The sequence below is a fragment of the Mytilus californianus genome, unplaced genomic scaffold (genome assembly GCF_021869535.1).
Source record: "Mytilus californianus isolate M0D057914Y unplaced genomic scaffold, xbMytCali1.0.p SCAF_1, whole genome shotgun sequence".
NCBI classification, from domain to species: domain Eukaryota; kingdom Metazoa; phylum Mollusca; class Bivalvia; order Mytilida; family Mytilidae; genus Mytilus; species Mytilus californianus.
In genome coordinates, this window is record NW_026262581.1 from 110,019,387 (window position 1) to 110,037,397 (window position 18,011).

General features: G+C 32.3%; 1 protein-coding gene across 1 annotated transcript in view; it reads left to right on the forward strand.

Moving 5' to 3' along the window:
* Nucleotides 1–6,363: 6,363 nt before the first annotated feature.
* Nucleotides 6,364–18,011, forward strand: part of LOC127730452 (ceramide kinase-like) — a 33,238-nt gene continuing 21,590 nt past the window's right edge. The window contains exons 1-6 of the mRNA XM_052238885.1: nucleotides 6,364–6,514; nucleotides 10,939–11,223; nucleotides 13,206–13,334; nucleotides 14,028–14,091; nucleotides 15,810–15,952; nucleotides 16,743–16,817. Of these exons, the coding sequence (XP_052094845.1) occupies nucleotides 6,367–6,514; nucleotides 10,939–11,223; nucleotides 13,206–13,334; nucleotides 14,028–14,091; nucleotides 15,810–15,952; nucleotides 16,743–16,817 (844 nt within the window). The 5' untranslated portion in view covers nucleotides 6,364–6,366. The remainder of the gene's footprint in view (nucleotides 6,515–10,938; nucleotides 11,224–13,205; nucleotides 13,335–14,027; nucleotides 14,092–15,809; nucleotides 15,953–16,742; nucleotides 16,818–18,011) is intronic.

The following is an 18,011-nucleotide window of genomic DNA, read 5'->3' on the forward strand; positions in this document are numbered from 1 at the left end:
AAGGTCGAAGTTTGGCGGATTGCAAGTTTAATCCATTTTATTTTGGACGCACGGTTATAGACTTCCATTTAATCTAAAGATAAATAGTTATAAGGCGACACATACCGTGAAAGGCTTCAGAATGAATGTTGTACTTTAAATTTTGAATCCATTATTATGTATTATATAAGTTTTTTTTTATCTCACACAAAATTCTTTCTAAAACAGAAATGGTAGAACAGATGTGATCAATAAAAATATGTTATTGTAAAAACTTATTGGGTATACTGATCGTTGTTTGTGTTTTTGTTGAACTGATTGTACTGTCTGCCTATTCCGTAAAGGGTTGTAGCTTTAGTATATAAGGTATATAGATCGTAACCCTTGTTTGTGAAAGTGGCATATAAGCAAAATACTAAAAACCCTGCTCCTTCGATACATATATTTATTTTTCGGTATTTCATGAGAGTGTTGTCTCATTCATACATCCCAATATTCCTTCTTCTGTAATTCATAAACCAAAACTAAAATATGGCAAACAAAACTTATATACTTTTAACTTACTTCGTATTCTAGACATAGTATATTTCTTTGTTTTAGTTCAAAATTTACAGTGCATAAATCTTATAACATGCAAACAATTTTATATGGATGTAATTTGCATTACACAAAACAACTTGATACTTAAAATCAACACAAAAATGGCACTTGATTGCCATTAGATTTATTACTATAAACTTATCTCAATGGTTGTTCTCGAGTATATATAAATATTCCGTTGCTAGAAAATTTCGTCTCGTAGGTTTAAAAAGCATTCAAAATTTGGAAGGTAACACATTTCGAGTTAACCTGCAATCAGGATTTTCTAAAGAGGAAAAAAATCGTTTACTTTGTTTTCATGTATATCCAAACATAGATACGGGCGGCACATCGTTGAGGGGTGACACGGGGTGCTCATTTCCCAAATCCCACTTTTTCGGAATTTTTTCCCACTTCCCACTTTTTTCCTTCTTTTTCCCAGATCCCACTTTTTTAACCCTCTATATCTAACATCCCAAAAGCGTGTCACACCCCTAATTAATCTCAGAGTCTAATATGTAATTTGCTTTCATGTTTTTCACAAAATGGGATTAAAGAACATGCTATTATTCTTTTAAATATAATCAAATATAGGTTTATTTCTTTTTTAAATGTAGTGTTTTAATGTAAATACGATAAAAAAAAAATATATCTACCTTATCTTTGATTTTCCAGTGCTTTCTTTTGAAAAAACAATTTAGGAAGTGGAACAGATTTTAGCTTTCATCTTTAAGAGGTTATTATTGCATTTGTAATAGGACAGCTCAGATTGAGTGAAAATAAACAATAAAATAGTTGTGAACGTCAAGGACCTTGCTCTAATAGAAATATGGACAAATTATTAGTTTGACAATAGTTATCTTCCTTGATTATAGTGCATTCTATTAGAAAACATCAAACGCACATGTCTAATAAAACAGAAAATCAACAAATCTGAAAATAAATGTTTTAAACAAATACAAAAGGCACATTTAAGAATATAAAAAATAACAATTTTAATCAATTGCCAACAGAATTTAGTTTTTTTACATGAAGTTTTATATTGTACTTGTATCGTAAAACATAATTCATTCATTGGGACAAGGAGTGGAAAATTTACTGCTCTTAGTACAAAGCCTATATTTTTTATTGTTTGAAAAATATAAAAACAAGAAGAAAATTCAAGCAAACTATATAAACGTACCTTTTGGTTGAAAATATTCCACAAAGAATGAAAGCCTTTATTATGGTGTAACAAATATCATTGGCAAAGTTATGGTTATTTATTTGATTTACTATTGATTTCAACGTTTGAACAGTTATCAAAAAGTCGTTTTTAAGTCAAGAAGAAAGTGATAAATGCTTCCGAAATACCATATTTGTTTTCCATACCAAGGGTTTAATCTTAACTTTGTCAACAATGGATTAAAACTACGCATACATGATTGCATGTTTCTGAATATTACATATAATTTCTACGTTTTATTTTCAAAGTCAGATTATTTGGAGATATAGTACTTTTATTTGTAGTTTTAAAGTACACACTGAATTTGTCAGTACTGTGGTGAATATTAACATGAGTGTCCAATATTTTAAATGGTGTATTCGCAATAATAATGTTATTGTAGACACTTCATGAATAACAGGAGATAATACGTAGACCTTCCCTTTGGTATCTTTCGCTTCTCTTTCAATACAACAGATTAATGGAGAAGAATAGAGAATCAACCAAGACACAATAAATAATATCTGCGATGAAGTTCAAAACGACATGCACACATGCAAAAATAAGCCAAATGCGATATTACTTAGAAAATCTAATAATGCACCCGTATTTAAAGCTGTCACAAAATTTCGCAAATTTCAAAAAAGTTTTACCCGAGTATGTGACAAACGTAAACCCAAACATAATGTGATAAGATCCACCATAGTCTCGTATTAGTTTTATCATTATTTATTTTTATCTATTTATATTTTTCCGGGCCCCGGACATTTAAACGAAAAATTCAAAACTACTATAGTGAACAGTTCAGCGCTGACATTTAAGCCCATTTTATCGCCTTTAAATCCGTTCACCGGTATTTTCAATAGCCCATTTTATATGAAACTTACCAAGTCTAACCGTTTCTTATGTTTGGTTAGTTTAACGTGGAAGTAAATGTAATTGAAACAAATCCGAAAGGAGGCGTACTATGTGAAAGATCGATAAAGCATTTAAAGGCCAAGAAATTCGATAATATTATATAAAGAGAAGGAATAGTTCTTACTGCAATTCCATGATCAGAGGGAATATAGTAAGATTCAAATATATGTACTATCCCTGATATATAGATTCCAAGCTAGAACATTTTTGTAATTATTGAGATCAGAAATGGATGGCTTAAAAGACATCATTGGCTTCGTTGACATTTGTCGTACGTTGACCTCTGTCATTAAGTTATTCGCATCGTCGGGTTGATTTATCAATGACGTATACCCCACATCTCCTTTTATTCACAAACTCACGGTATGGTATAAAAAATCGAAAGTAAAAATCACTTTCAAACATTTATATTGATAAGACTTGATCGGTTTTCGTGTTTATGTGCTTGCGAGTAACATATCGAGCAGCTCGTCTTTGCACCTATTCATTTTTTGATAATATATTTGGCTTTGCTGGTATGGTTCAAATGTATACTGTCCTGACCTATTCCATTGTGGTCTTACTAATGTTTTATTAGAGAATTTACAATAACTGTCGGACTCAAACCCCCAAGAGTGGCTGTGAAATAGAAATATGGTCACCATTTGTCCTCCTCCGAGCGGCAGTAAAAACCTCGCCAAAGTGAGGCGTCCGTTTGGCTGTGCGGGATGTACAAGTTCGCGGCCACATCCGGTCAGAATGGGGACGTTTCAATCCGATGCCTCGTGTAAAGAGAGTAACACGCTCTTTGCACTTTAAGAACCCTTGCAACAACTCTTTGAGGGGTCCGTAGGTGGCCTGTTGCACGGCTAAATTTCTGTCCCTATCCAATACATCCTCATTTTCCTGTGGCAGTCCAAATTCACCTACCTTCATTCCGGACGGCCTCTATTACATGACCAACCTATTGTATTTATTTTGTTAATTTGTTTTCGTCCTGAACATGCATGAACTATTTGCCACTGGACGTTAAGCAACCATCAATCAATCAATCAATCGGACTCGGAGTACGAGTACGAGTAAGACTACAAATCTTACAGGTAAACATTGTACTTTAATCATTATAGTACAAAACAAAATGTATTAATAGAAAAGTTGTTTTCAGTGATTGGCAAAAATACCACAAAGTTCAACTATGGCTTTAAGTTTGTTGATTTTTAATGAAAATTGATCGTGAAAGATCAGGCAACGCATTATGTTGATCGTGAAAGACAAGGCGTGACCAGACTTAATGATCAGAAAACAACATGTATTTTTCAAATTGACATACTTGTAACTGGTTGAAGCGTGTAATTACTTACTAAGAACGTAAATTAATGATTTATTTTTTTTAATGATATATATATACATATAAACCCATCTTTGTATTTATAATGCTAAATCTGACAAAAGCAGAAATTTTCAGAAAGTTGAGATTTACTTATTATCTGTTTACATCAAAACTGTCAGACGACTTCTTACAGGAGTTATTGCCCTTGAATGATGAATGATCATGAATTTTACCATTTATTTTTCTTCATTTTTGCCTATTGTCTTCAAAATTATTATAGAAAAAAAAAAACAGAATATTCGAATTGTAAAAATGATCAGCAAGACAAGATCCGATACAAAACCAGCAATAAAACCAGGTTCAATCCACCATTTTCTACATAAGGAAATGTCTGTACCAAGTCAGGAATATGACAGTTGTTTTCCATTCGTTTGATGTGTTTGAGCTTTTGATTTTGCCACTTGATAAGGGACTTTCCGTTTTGAATTTTCCTTGGAGTTCGGTATTTTTGTTAATTTACTTTATACAAATAAGTCAAATGATTGACATCGTCCGACGACTCCTTATTGGAGTTATTGCTTTTAAAGACGATTTTACCAATTTTTTGTGTATTTGTCCAATATCTTAAAAACTGAAGGGCCTAATAGATAGATAGAAACTTAAATTAACAAAATAATTAGCAAGAAAAGATCTATAAGGGAGCTACCATTTGATTTTAGGGGGGGGGGGGGGGGGGGCTAGGATGAAAAATTGTGTCCTGCATTTTTTTTTAGTTGTAATCTCGGTCCTGCATTTTTATTTTTCACTTTAGTCGGTCCTGCCTTTTTTTTTGTTAGTTTATCATGACTTTTTATACATAATTTGTCATCCTGCCTTTTTTTTTTTGCCAAGTTGCACATCCTGCCTTTTTTTTTACTCAAAACTTCTTGTCCTGCCTTTTTTTCAAATTTCATCCTAGCGCCCCCCCCTAAAAATCAAATGGTAGCTCCCTAAAGGGTACAAGTCAAATCGGCACCCGGTCAAATCGGCACCTAAAGAAAAAGTCAAATCGGCACCTGGTTAAATCGGCATCCGGTCAAATCGGCACCTATTTATAGTCAAATCGGCATTTAAGTGGTCAAATCGGCATCCGATAATATTTGATATAATATAAATAATTATGAATATGACTTGTATAAATGATCTTTCAATTTCTAATTATGTTTAACAAAATTTAGGTGGGATTTATTTTATTCATTAAATCGTTGAAAATCATCACATGTTAATTATTTAGCAGTTAGAATACATAGGCTAAGTTAATTTGTTTGAAGTTTTCTCAACATTTTATGACTGATGTTTTGATTAGTTTTCTTTTCAATTAATTAAATAATAACTTTTATCAATTAAATAATTAACATGTTTGTTGTGTTAACTCTAAACAGGTAGTTATTGATGTTTTTTCTTCAAAAACTTAAATAAAAAAACAATGAAGCCATTACCCAAGCTGTTATTAAATCATGAGAAAATTAGAACCAATAAAAGGGAAAACTATGAGCCCCTCTCTTCACTATCACAATGACAGACGACAGCTGTATTAAGTGTACCAAACAGCATTAAAAAACCAACAATCATGCAAATTCTCAACTGTTCAAAACATGCATAACAAATATCCAATACCTCGAAGACATATCAGTAAGTTGAACAACAAAAAAAAAACATACTGAAATCCACAAAGATGTTTTAAAGTCAATATTTGTGGATAACACCTACTTTAAATTTTAATTGCAATCATTTTACTGAAAAAAATAGGCATATTCCACATATTTTACATGGGTGCCGAAATGACTACATTAGGTGCCGATTTAACCAGGTGCTGATTTGACTAGGTGTCGATTTGACTATACCGGGTACCGATTTGACCAGGTGCCGATTTGACTAGGTGTCGATTTGACTATACCGGGTACCGATTTGACCAGGTGTCGATAGTAGAATTCCTCCCATTTATAAATAGGTCAACATGACCAAATCTTCCGACGACTCTTTATTGGAGTTATTGTCCTTTAAAGAAGATTTTACCAACTTTTTTGTGTTATTTGTCCGATATCCTAAAAACTATAAAAAGATAGGTAGACACTTTCAATAGCAAAAATGATCACAAGACAAATCATTAGTAGATCTAGTAAAAATTTGATTTTCAATTCATCTTATCCCTTATCTTTAAACAAACATGCAGCAATAACCTTCGTAGGCTCATCAGGTAGCACCTGTCTCATATCATAGCAAATTTTAAATGACAGACAAACAAACAAAAACTTTGAATATCCCGCCTTAATAAACTAATAGAAAAAAATGTGACGTCTGTCTGTTATTCAAATCGGAAGTAAACAATAATAATACGATGGCAGACTATGGAGAACCAATTTTTCAGTCCACTCTTCACATACAAAAAATAGCACACCAAGTTGCATTAACCTCTAGTCATCTTATTTGGGAACAAGCATCGAAGGGTGGACCCCTTGACAGTCCGTCTTCTGAACCACTTTTTTGTATGTAGCTTTACAAATACTATTCTTCTTTGTCTTTTGTTCAATGACATTTTTTATCACTTGAACAACTGTTTTCTTCCTGCTGAGTGCTGTAATCCTTGACCCCTATTGGCTTGTTTAGTGTTATTTTACAATTTCAGCTAGAGATACAAAGATGGATTTTCCTTCACTACTGAATTCACAAAGTATAAAAAGTTGTCCTTAACAGGAATAGAAATTAAAATTTTCATTCAAGCAGTAGCCTAGTCCAAATAATTATGACACCTTGAAAGGCTATTTTAATTGTTTGCTGTGACACAGCATAGGAAGGCTTCACAGTAAAGAAAATAATAACCTTCAAGACATTATTATTATTTGGACCAAGGATCTCCCTGGATGAAAATTTAATGATAGAGGAACTTTCACCATGACAAAACCCCATGTCTACGGCGTGGCGTGATCGAAAGTATTTCATTCCTTCATTTCCATGTAAAGAATGGTGAACAGGCTGATATATTGCTTATTAGATTTATTGCATTATAGAATAACCAATATTTTCATTAATTGTCATTTGAAACAATTCCAATACCAAGCCTGCATACCTCCCCCTTAGTCAAGAATGACCACAAGCTGTCCTTAAGGATCCCACATCATTGTCTTGCTATTTTGGTAATTGTTTAGGGCTTCAAATTCGGGGGAGTCTATTTTTCACTGTCAAATTCAGAAGTCATGAACCAGTATCGACGATTTGCAGCATCAACAAAAAGTTTCGTACTGGTTTTGTAAAACGTTGAAGACATATTTGGAGGGCAAACTTTTATAAGTTAATAGGTTTTAATTACTTTAAATAGCAAATTACATAGTAATAAACTATTCAACAAACATCTTTCGATTCTGAATGTGAACCTGAAAACCGGTTGTATTAATTTGATTATAAACTACGAAATGAATTTCGGAATTACGATACAAAATTTCTTCAGATTATCAAGTTGCAGTAAATTTTCATTTATTTACTATAAACTTGTAAAGTGATTCCATATTATCGATTATTGCTGTACTCATGTTATTTTGCATGAAATTAGGTTCTGTTTTACGTCTTATTTTGAACTCGTATAAAAGGGGATGCTGATTGCGTAAGTCAATATAAAAGCAATCTTTAGCCAGATATCCCTCATGGCTTTAAAACTGTAATCCTTGGAATATAGTACAAAAAGCCTAAGGGTTATGCAATTACAAGCAATTTATTATGGGGGAGACTAGAGAAACGGAAACAAATTTTGACAATGGCGGGGATCATTTGACGATGGCGGAAGATAATTTAACGATGTCGGGGATCATTTGACGGTGGTGGAAGATATTTTAACAATGGCGGTGCCCTCATAAAACAGGTCATGGAGATCCCTGTTTGGACTAGCCGAAGCCCAGTCAATAATTTTGTTGGCCTAGTGTAATATGATTGTTATATAGTTGCAGATATAAAGGTAGTCTAATTTGTTGAATTGGGGAAGATCCTCTTTGGCTCAATTAGAGCGCTGCCTCTAGATCCCGAGACTGGGAATTTTGAATCCTGTGAAAAATCAATGAATTTTCACAATATTGGCACTGCGAGCATCTACTACTGTCACATAGGAGTTTTAGTCCTATAATACAAACCTTCTTGGGTCCAATATTGTTTTCTTTTAACATTTTTTATAGGATATTTTTTTTACTACCAATACTGAATCACAAGGACTTATGAGAAGTTGCCATTTTCTGGTAGCAAGTTTCCAACAAATTTTTGTGGGAACTTTGAATGGGCATTTGACAATGTTTTAAACAGTATTTAGTTTACTTCTGTCATTATTATTATAGATAACCGTCTTAATTATTTAAATAAATGTTTTACCTAATCAAATGGTGGAGGTATATCCTATTTTGAAGCACTTTTCTAACTTTCAAATGGTCAAGTGGATCATGTACCAGATGTTCCACAGTCTTTACTAATGAATAATTGGTAGAATATATTTCAGAATACTCCTTGGAAATTTTTTTTTTTTTTATTTGCGTACGTAGTGGAAGATAATACCTGGTGAAATGATTTATTTCTGATTTCTTCATAAGATGGTAAGCGAGCCAATCATCAAATTTTTCTTTATACAAAAGGGCGACTATATAGCATTCATAAAAAAAGAGAGGGGGAGTTAGGATGATTATATATATGGAATTGAATATTCTGTTCTGATTATAACAGAAATGAAGTAATCATTTGCCCAAGACAGGTGGAAAATAAAGTAGCTTTCCCATGAAAATACATGTCAATGTTGGAAACAGTTATAATTTATATACATGAATGATGTGGCCTAAGGGGTATTAACAGAAGTTATTCAATATTTCAATTGAGGCGATGTACTTATGTTTTTTTATTGGAAAAGGTCATATTTCTTTGATCTGTATGTATAATGCAGTTAATGCACAGTTCACTGGTCAAAACTAAAGTTATAAACGATAAACTGTAATTGATTCTAGGACTAACTCTATCTATACTACAAAAACTTTTCATACCTCATTTTATACAAATAATGAAGTGAATATTTCATGTAAGGATGTTACCTGAATTACCCAAATCAATATATAGAATCCTGCCAATTTATGCACTACACAATATTTTTCAAAAAGTTTGCAAATAACAGACCGTGATTGTGGGTCATGCCATGACACAGGCGCTTTAAGACTGGACCCCTTTTTCCTTTTCTTTTTTTCTCATTTATATATCTAAGACTTGAAGTACAATTTCCTACTAACTTATTTTCCTGTTTTCTTGCTGTTATATTTATGATTTAACAATATAAGTATTTTAAAATGTTGAGTTGTAGCTTGTAAGCAATTTATACATCTGCCATTTATCCACTTCCTGTTGGCAGATAGTTTGAAATTTTACAAAATTTTACACTACTACTAAATGTACAAGGAAAATTTTCTTGGTTCCGGGATTGAATGGAATTATCTAATATTTGGTCTGCAGCTTGATATGTAAAGTTGTAGAGTGTAAGCAATTTTTACATCTGCCGTGTATCCACTTCCTGTTTGCAGAGAGTTTGAAATTTTGCAACACTCATTGTACAAGGAAAATTTTCGTCACAGTTTTCTTGGCTTCAGTGAAAGGGAATGATAAGTTATGCTTCAGTATACAAGCAACCTCAATCAATTACAGTCAGCGAGGCAGGTCATGACCCGGTATTGGTCTTGTTGACTTTTATCCTTGCTTTGCATAAAGTTTCAGTACATTGTACCAAAACTTGAAAGAAATAAAATTGAGAATGGAAATGGGGAATGTGTCAAAGAGACAACAACCCGACCATAGAACAGACAACAGCAGAAGGTCACTAACAGGTCTTCAATGCAGTGAGAAATTCCCGCACCCGGAGGCGTCCTTCAGCTTGCCCCTAAACAAATATATATACTAGTTCAGTGATAATGAACGCCATACTAAACTCCAAATTGTACACAAGAAACTAAAATTAAAAATAATACAAGACTAACAAAGGCTAGAGGCTCCTGACTTGGGACAGGCGCAAAAATGCGGCGGGGTTAAACATGTTTATGAGATCTCAACCCTCCCCCTATACCTCTAGCCAATGTAGAAAAGTAAACGCATAACAATACGCACATTAAAATTCAGTTCAAGAGAAGTCTGAGTCTGATGTCAGAAGATGTAACCAAAGAAAATAAACAAAATGACAATAATACATAAATAACAACAGACTACTAGCAGTTAACTGACATGCCAGCTCCAGACTTCAATTAAACTGATTGAAAGATTATGTCTTCATCATATGAATATCAGGCACAATCCTTCCCGTAAGGGGTTTAGTATTATACCATCATAACATATATGAGAAGAACATAACCCGTGTCATGCCAACAACTGGTTTTTAAATAAAGTCAGTTTGTTAAATTTTTTTAAAATCAGCTGTTGGAAAATTAAATATTCACATTGATGTTTATTATTCCATTTTATTTTAAAAGTTGATTATCAATTCATGAATATTAAATCAATACAGAAATTTTCAATCTGATCAACTAGCCATAATAAAATTTATTCTTACCTACATTTAGGTCCATTCTGTGGGAACATGTCTGAATCTACCATTAAAACAATTTATGCCAGCTCCATTGATTGTCTATAGAGTCACTTGAATTTTTGTATTCCTATTGGTCTTTCTTTGTAGTACAAGAATGTAATATACATTACATGTATACATTCTGACTTTGTGAAGTATTCATGTATTGGTAGACAGTTAGAATATCTTCTAGGAATCTGAGAAATTTGTTTATTTAGTGAATAATTTCCTAAAAGTCTTCATGGTTAGTGAAACATTATCAATATTATGTAACATGTTTATACTGCTGCATTTTACATCAAAATATACTATATATCCCTTATTCATTCTTTTTTCTCCTTCCAGGTCATAAAAACGCTAATGCAGTGCCACTGAAAGAAATAATAAATGCTACACATGAAAAGGATAGACACAAGCCAAGTCAGCCATCGGTGAACAAAAGTCAAGGGACAAAGGCAAAAGATACAACACACCTATACATAGAGTTACAATGTCCATCTTTTATGGTTTATATATTGAGCAGAGGATCAAAACATAAATGGAAGTACAAAAAGCTATCCTTTGTCTGTCAGGATTCTCACTTATGCAGTCAGTGGGTCAGAAATATCAATGATGCTCTTGATAATCCAGGTCAGATTCTTCAAATAAATGTTTTATATGTTAAAATAGAATTGCTGTTGAGAAACCTACACATTCACTTAAAATCTCCATATATCATTGTTTTGATAATGATTAAGGCAGATTATTTAAACCAATGTTTGTAAAAAAATCCTACAACATTTGAGGCAGAAAATACCAAAGTGACAATGATAAATAACAGAATTATAAAAACATGTCAAAAAATGATTACATACAATGTACATTCATGTATGCTGCACCTATCTTGTTGTCATGGCAAGTCTCAATCGCTGAGAATCAAAAATTAAAATAGACAAAAAGGTGCGAAATTTTAAGTCACAGACTTAAAAAAAAATAGTATTCAATGATAAGAGTGGGTGACTGTGACTAGCCTTAATCAGCATAATTACTGATATTTATTTTTTGGTATAGGTGAAATTCTAAAATTAAATGAAATAACAGACTTAAAAAAAAATAATATTCAATGATTAGAGTGGGTGACTGTGACTAGCCTTAATCAGCATAATTACTGATAAGTTTTCTTGGTATAGGTGAAATTCTAAAATTAAATGAAATAACATAAAATTTAACAATTTTTTTTATGCCCCCGCTGTAGCGGTGGGGGCATTAAGTTTTACCCTTGTCCGTCTACGTAAGAACGTACGTCCCACAATTTTTTCCGTTCTCTAACTTAAGTTTGCCTCAACCAAATGTTATGAAAATTATACACAATGCTTATTACACAAAACACAGATCAAGTTTGAATTTTGGTGGCGTCACTTTAACCGTTCTAGAGTTATGCCCCTTTAAAAATGGCAAAATTTCAAAATTTTTCTTTTCTTCTAAATATCAAGTAATTTTTAAAATTGGAGTTATCTTCCTTTGTCCATGATTATAGTTGAATCAACTACAATCAATGCTTTATACAATGCAATGTTTAATTTTGACTTCCACTGATAAAACACAGATCAGGTTGAATTTGGGTAGTGTCACTTTAACCATTATTGAGTTATGCCCCTTTATACATTTTTTAAATCGAAATATTGCAAAATTTTTAGTTTCCATTCTGTTACTTAAGTTTGCCCCAACCAAACATTATGAAACCTATACACAATATTCATTACCACAAAACTAAGATCAAGTGCAAATTTTTTGTTTCCGTTTTCTAAATTTAGTTTGCCTCAACCAAATGTTATGAAACTTATACACAATGCTTATTACAACATAATACAGATTAAGTACGAAATTTGGTGGCAACACTTTTACCATTCTTGAGTTATGTCCCTTTATAAACATAAAAATTGTTGCATTTTTCGTTTCCGTTCTCTAACTTTAGTTTGTCTCAACCAAATGTTATAAAACTTATACACAACCGTTCTAGAGTTATGCGTGTTTACAAATAGAAAAATTACAGAATTTTTAGTTTCTGTTCTCTAAAGTTAGCCTCAACCAAATGTTATGAGACTTACACACAATGCTTATTACCACAAAACTCAGATCAAGTTCAAATTTGGGTAGCATCACTTTTACTGTTCTTCAGTTATGTCCCTTTATAACTATATGATATGCAAGCGGGGGCATCATCTGTGTCCACATGTGGACACTATCCACATTTTTTTTTCATCTGTTGAAACTAATATACTTTCAATTGAAACTGTTGTCATAAAACACTACCATACATACATAAGTACAACGAATGTGGCATATGCACATTTTCTACCGACGGGGTTCCTGAGGGAACTGGCATGTGAACATTTACCACTGATGAGGTTCCTGGCTTAGGACAGGCACATGACGTGGATTAAACTAGTTTATTGATATCTGAACTTGCTCACATTTAATCTCAATTAAGAAGCAGCAGGGTGAAACTAGTTGTTGAGATCCACCCCAATCAAAAACAAGCACAAACAAAACATTATTGAATAAGAAATATGTTATCGGAGGATGCTCACTTTGACATCTTTTAATCAAAGATTCTGACTGTTTTATTTCAGTTTTTAATCGACCAAAACATCTTCTGGTATTTGTAAATCCATATGGAGGTAAACAACAGGGACCAAGTTTATATAAAGAAAAAGTAGCTCCATTGTTTGAGATGGCTGGCATTAAAACAGAAGTTATTAGTAAGTACAGAAAATGACAGTTCAATTGATAATAACAAGAGATATGTTATACATTTGTGGAATTATAACTTTCACTGTATACAGTCATACATGCTAAACATCATAACAATGAATTGCCCTGAATAATGTAATCACAATTCCTTCAATCATATTTGAATATTAGGTTGAAAATCTTTAATCCACTTTTATAAGTTATAGTTATTAAACCAGATATATTTTAGTATCAACATTTGGTGCTATTTTGGAGAAAAACAGTAAAAAAAAAAAATTGTGTGCCTAATGCCTACCAAATTACTCATGCTTTATTTTTACTATTCATTGGGATGTAGTTTCTTAAAAGAAACATAATAAATGTCTCTTTTATGGTGTTTAGACAGATCCTTCGACAACAGAATCTTAGTATTGCAAGGAGGAGATATGATAAGAGCCATTATCTGGATCATGATACTGCAAGAAAAAGTCAAGGCTTTCAATTACATCTATATTAATTTCATTGATAAACCAACAGGATATAACCTCGACGCTTTTGTACAGAAATGTAATTCGCTATGTTGAAATTTATAAACTTCCCCTAGAATGACCACCAAACACATGTTTCAGTGACCTTTTGATAACTCCGGATTCTCATCAGGAGCTGCACTTAATTATACTATTTGCTGAACTTAATATATATTTAAAACTTTCATTTTCCAGCTACACAGAGAGCTAACCATGCCAGAGACACTTTACTTGAACACGACCTTCATAAAGTTGATGGGTAAGAACAAAAAGTTAAGAAGTATTATTCTATTTAAACATAATATCTACCCTAGGAAGGCAGATAATTTACTTGCAATTGATCAATGAACTCATGAAATAAATAAATTAGTAAAAGCAGCATTACAGATAAGAGCTTACCAAAATTTAAGCTTCATATAATTTGACCTTTAAATCCATTTGGTTTTTTTAGCCGGAAAATATCATTCTAAGGTCTCAATTCTGCATCTAATAGTTAGTCTATGTGTCCTGGTCTCCTTGTTAAAACGGAACAGATGGTAATATAAATTTATTAGCCAAAAAATATTATAGAATTAATCAATAAACATGTCTGTTTTCCATTTAAACATCAAACATCGTAAATTGGTTGTTTTTTATGCCCCCGCCGTAGCGGTGGGGGCATTAAGTTTTACCCTTGTCCGTCTGTACGTACGTAGGTACGTACGTCCGTCCGTCCGTCCGTACGTCCCAAAATTGGTTTCCGTTCTCTAACTTGAGTTTGCCTCAACCAAATGTTATGAAACTTATACACAATGCTTATTACCACAATACACAGATCAAGTTTGAATTTTGGTGGCGTCACTTTAACCGTTCTAGAGTTATGCCCCTTTATAAATGGAAAAATTGCAAAATTTTTAGTTTCCGTTCTCTTACTTAAGTTTGCCTCAACCAAATGTTATGAAACTTATACACAAGGCTTATTACAACAAAACACAGATCAAGTTTGAATTTTGGTGGCGTCACTTTAACCGTTCTAGAGTTATGCCCCTATATAAATGGAAAAATTGCAAAATATTTAGTTTCCGTCCTCTAACTTAAGTTTGCCTCTACCAAATGTTATGAAACTTATACACAAGGCTAATTATCACAAAACACAGATCAAGTTTGAATTTTGGTGGCGTCACTATAACCGTTCTAGGGTTATGCCCCTTTATAAATGGAAAAATTGCAAAATTTTTAGTTTCTGTTCTCTAACTTAAGTTTGCCTCAACCAAATGTTATGAAACTTATACACAATGCTAATTACCACAAAACACAGATCAAGTTTGAATTTTGGTGGCGTCACTTCAACCGTTCTAGAGCTATGCCCCTTTATAAATGGAAAAAATTGCAAAATTTTTATTTTCTTCTAAATAGCAAGTTAATTTTTTTTAAATTGGAGTTATCTTCCTTTGTCCATGATTCAACTACAATCAATGCTTTATACAATGCAATGTTTAATTTTGACTTCCATAGATAAAACACAGATCAAGTTGAATTTGGGTAGTGTCACTTTAACCATTATTGAGTAATGCCCCTTTATAAATAGAAAAATTGCTGAATTTTTAGTTTCTGTTCTCTGCTTAAGTTAGCCTCAACCAAATGTTATGAGACTTACACACAAAACTCAGATCAAGTTCAAATTTGGGTAGCGTCACTTTTACTGTTCTTCAGTTATGTCCCTTTATAACTATATGATATGCAAGCGGGGGCATCATCTGTGTCCACATGTGGACACTATCCACATTTATTTAATTCATTTCCTGAACTTAACACAAAAAAGGTTGATTTAAAATTGAACAACCTTGTATATTGAACCATCAAGCATTTTTTGTACTTCAAGAATCAGTTTAACAAAATATATGCATACACTTTCTTTTAAAAATAAAATATTTCAGATAATTTTGTGAACTTTTTTATTTTTCAAAGTGGTTATAAAATAGGAATGAATCATTACAGGGTTGTTTGTGTAGGAGGTGATGGTATGTTCTCTGAGTTACTAAATGGTCTGTGTGAAAGAAAATTAAAAGAGGCAGACCTTGAACAAACACAGGAACAAAATCCTTTACCACCTGATATAAGAATTGGAATTATACCAGCAGGTAAGAATGCAGACACAAACTTTCTTCCTCAAAATCAGCAATAAAACTTATGAAAATGATAAAAATGAATAGAAGGAAATAATGGGTAATGGTCAATGAGACGGCAACCTAACAACACAATAAAACCAACAATATCTAGGGTAAACAAATAGCAAACATCAAAAGAGAGATGTCTATGCAATAGATCAAGCTCTAGACCTCCAGAGTCTTGAAACATAGTGAATAAGTCATGCTTTTATTGTATTTTCCAATTTGGATAGAATTTTATTTAAATGTTTCAGAAATAATGCAACAAAAGTCCACATAACTTTTACAGTTAAAAAGCTACATAAGGTTAACAGGGCTTTTTACATGATACATATTAACAGATTACTATGTCCAACTTTTTACTGTTTCAAGATCAATTCTGTCTTTATAGATTTAGGTTGTGAAATATTGTGAGGTCACTTTTCTATTATTAAAAACCATATATGTTAACCTCAATACATCTTTTTGTTTTTGTTTTATTTTTAGGTTTCTGTCTGATTGACTTATTATTACCAAGATCTCTTTCTATTGATATTGCATCATGTATATAAATACATACAGAAAAAAAAGACATGTTATGCATACAATAAAACGAATAAAAAGTATAAACTAAATATCTTACTGAACAATCGATCTGAAATATTCAGTTACATGATTTTAGACTGAAGAACTGGGTGACTGTATGAAGCAGTGCCAAAGCAATTACATTTTTCTAATGTTGTAAATTTTGGTAGTATTATATTTTCTTTTCTTTATAAAACAGGATCAACAGACTGTATAGTTTATACCACTGCAGGAACAAATGATCCTGTTACTTCAGCATTACATATTATACTAGGTAGGTTATTGTTGTTACAAAAATGGTATGCATACATAAGATTCTTTTATAATATTTCTGATTGATCTTATTTTAGGTTTAAAAAAAATTAGTGCACAAACAGGCTCATACAATATTTATTATTACCTAAGAAGATGGATAGTATGAGAATGCTTGCTTTGATATAAATCAATCTTCAGAGTTTTACAAGGCCTGAATAGACCCAAAGTCATAATTGAAAAGTCAAGCTCATATTTTATGCATTTCAACTTAATATTGTGTGTGCAGGGCAGGGTTGGCAAAAACCCGGATTCTATGAGTATTGCCCAGCTGGAAAAACCCGGGTTTTACTGGGTTTTACCAGGTAATACTGGGCAATACTGGGTAATAAGAAATACTGGCCTGAATTTTAAAGAGGATTCAGAGATTTATCACAAATGCAATACATTAAAGTCTAAGAATTCAATTTGGTTTTTTTAATAAATATAACTAATATTAAGAATTAACAATTCTATGTAAGGAAAATAACTTTTAAACATTTTTGTTCATTACTAAAAATGTTTACTAAGTTTTAGCATATGTTTATGTACATCACTAATTAATAAGTAATTATTCAGATTATAATACAGATTTGTATATATAACAATAGTCAGCCTTTTGATTTCTGTAAGTGTTCATGGCCTGTCCCCTAAAGGTGTTTATTTAGCAATATGATTGTATAACAATTAAATTTACAATTCACTTAAACACTGCAATAAAATGCATTTTTTCAACTTGGATTTAATATTGAAACAAAGCTTGGAAATTAAAAAGGTATCCTGAAATATTCAAAACTAGTATTCTGCCTACATAGAATTAGTGGAGAAAATGAAGAAATTGAATTTTCAATCTTCAGGAATGACTCTCAATTGTTATCTGTATAAAATGTATATATTTAGCTATAATACTATTAAACTACAACAAGTCTGTACTATTTTGTGTAAAAATAATCTTGAAAAATCATATCCAGTATTGCCCAGTATTACCCGTTTTTAGGAGTATTGCCCAGCCCGGGAAATCCCGGGTTTTCCCACCCGGGATTTTCCCGCCCAGGTAATACTTTGCCAACCCTGGTGCAGGGCTCACACTACTTCAGAATCATAGGGAGAAGTGCTCATTCGCTCGCGGCGCTACAATGTTTGGTTTTTCCTATAATACAAAGAGCCATATGAATCA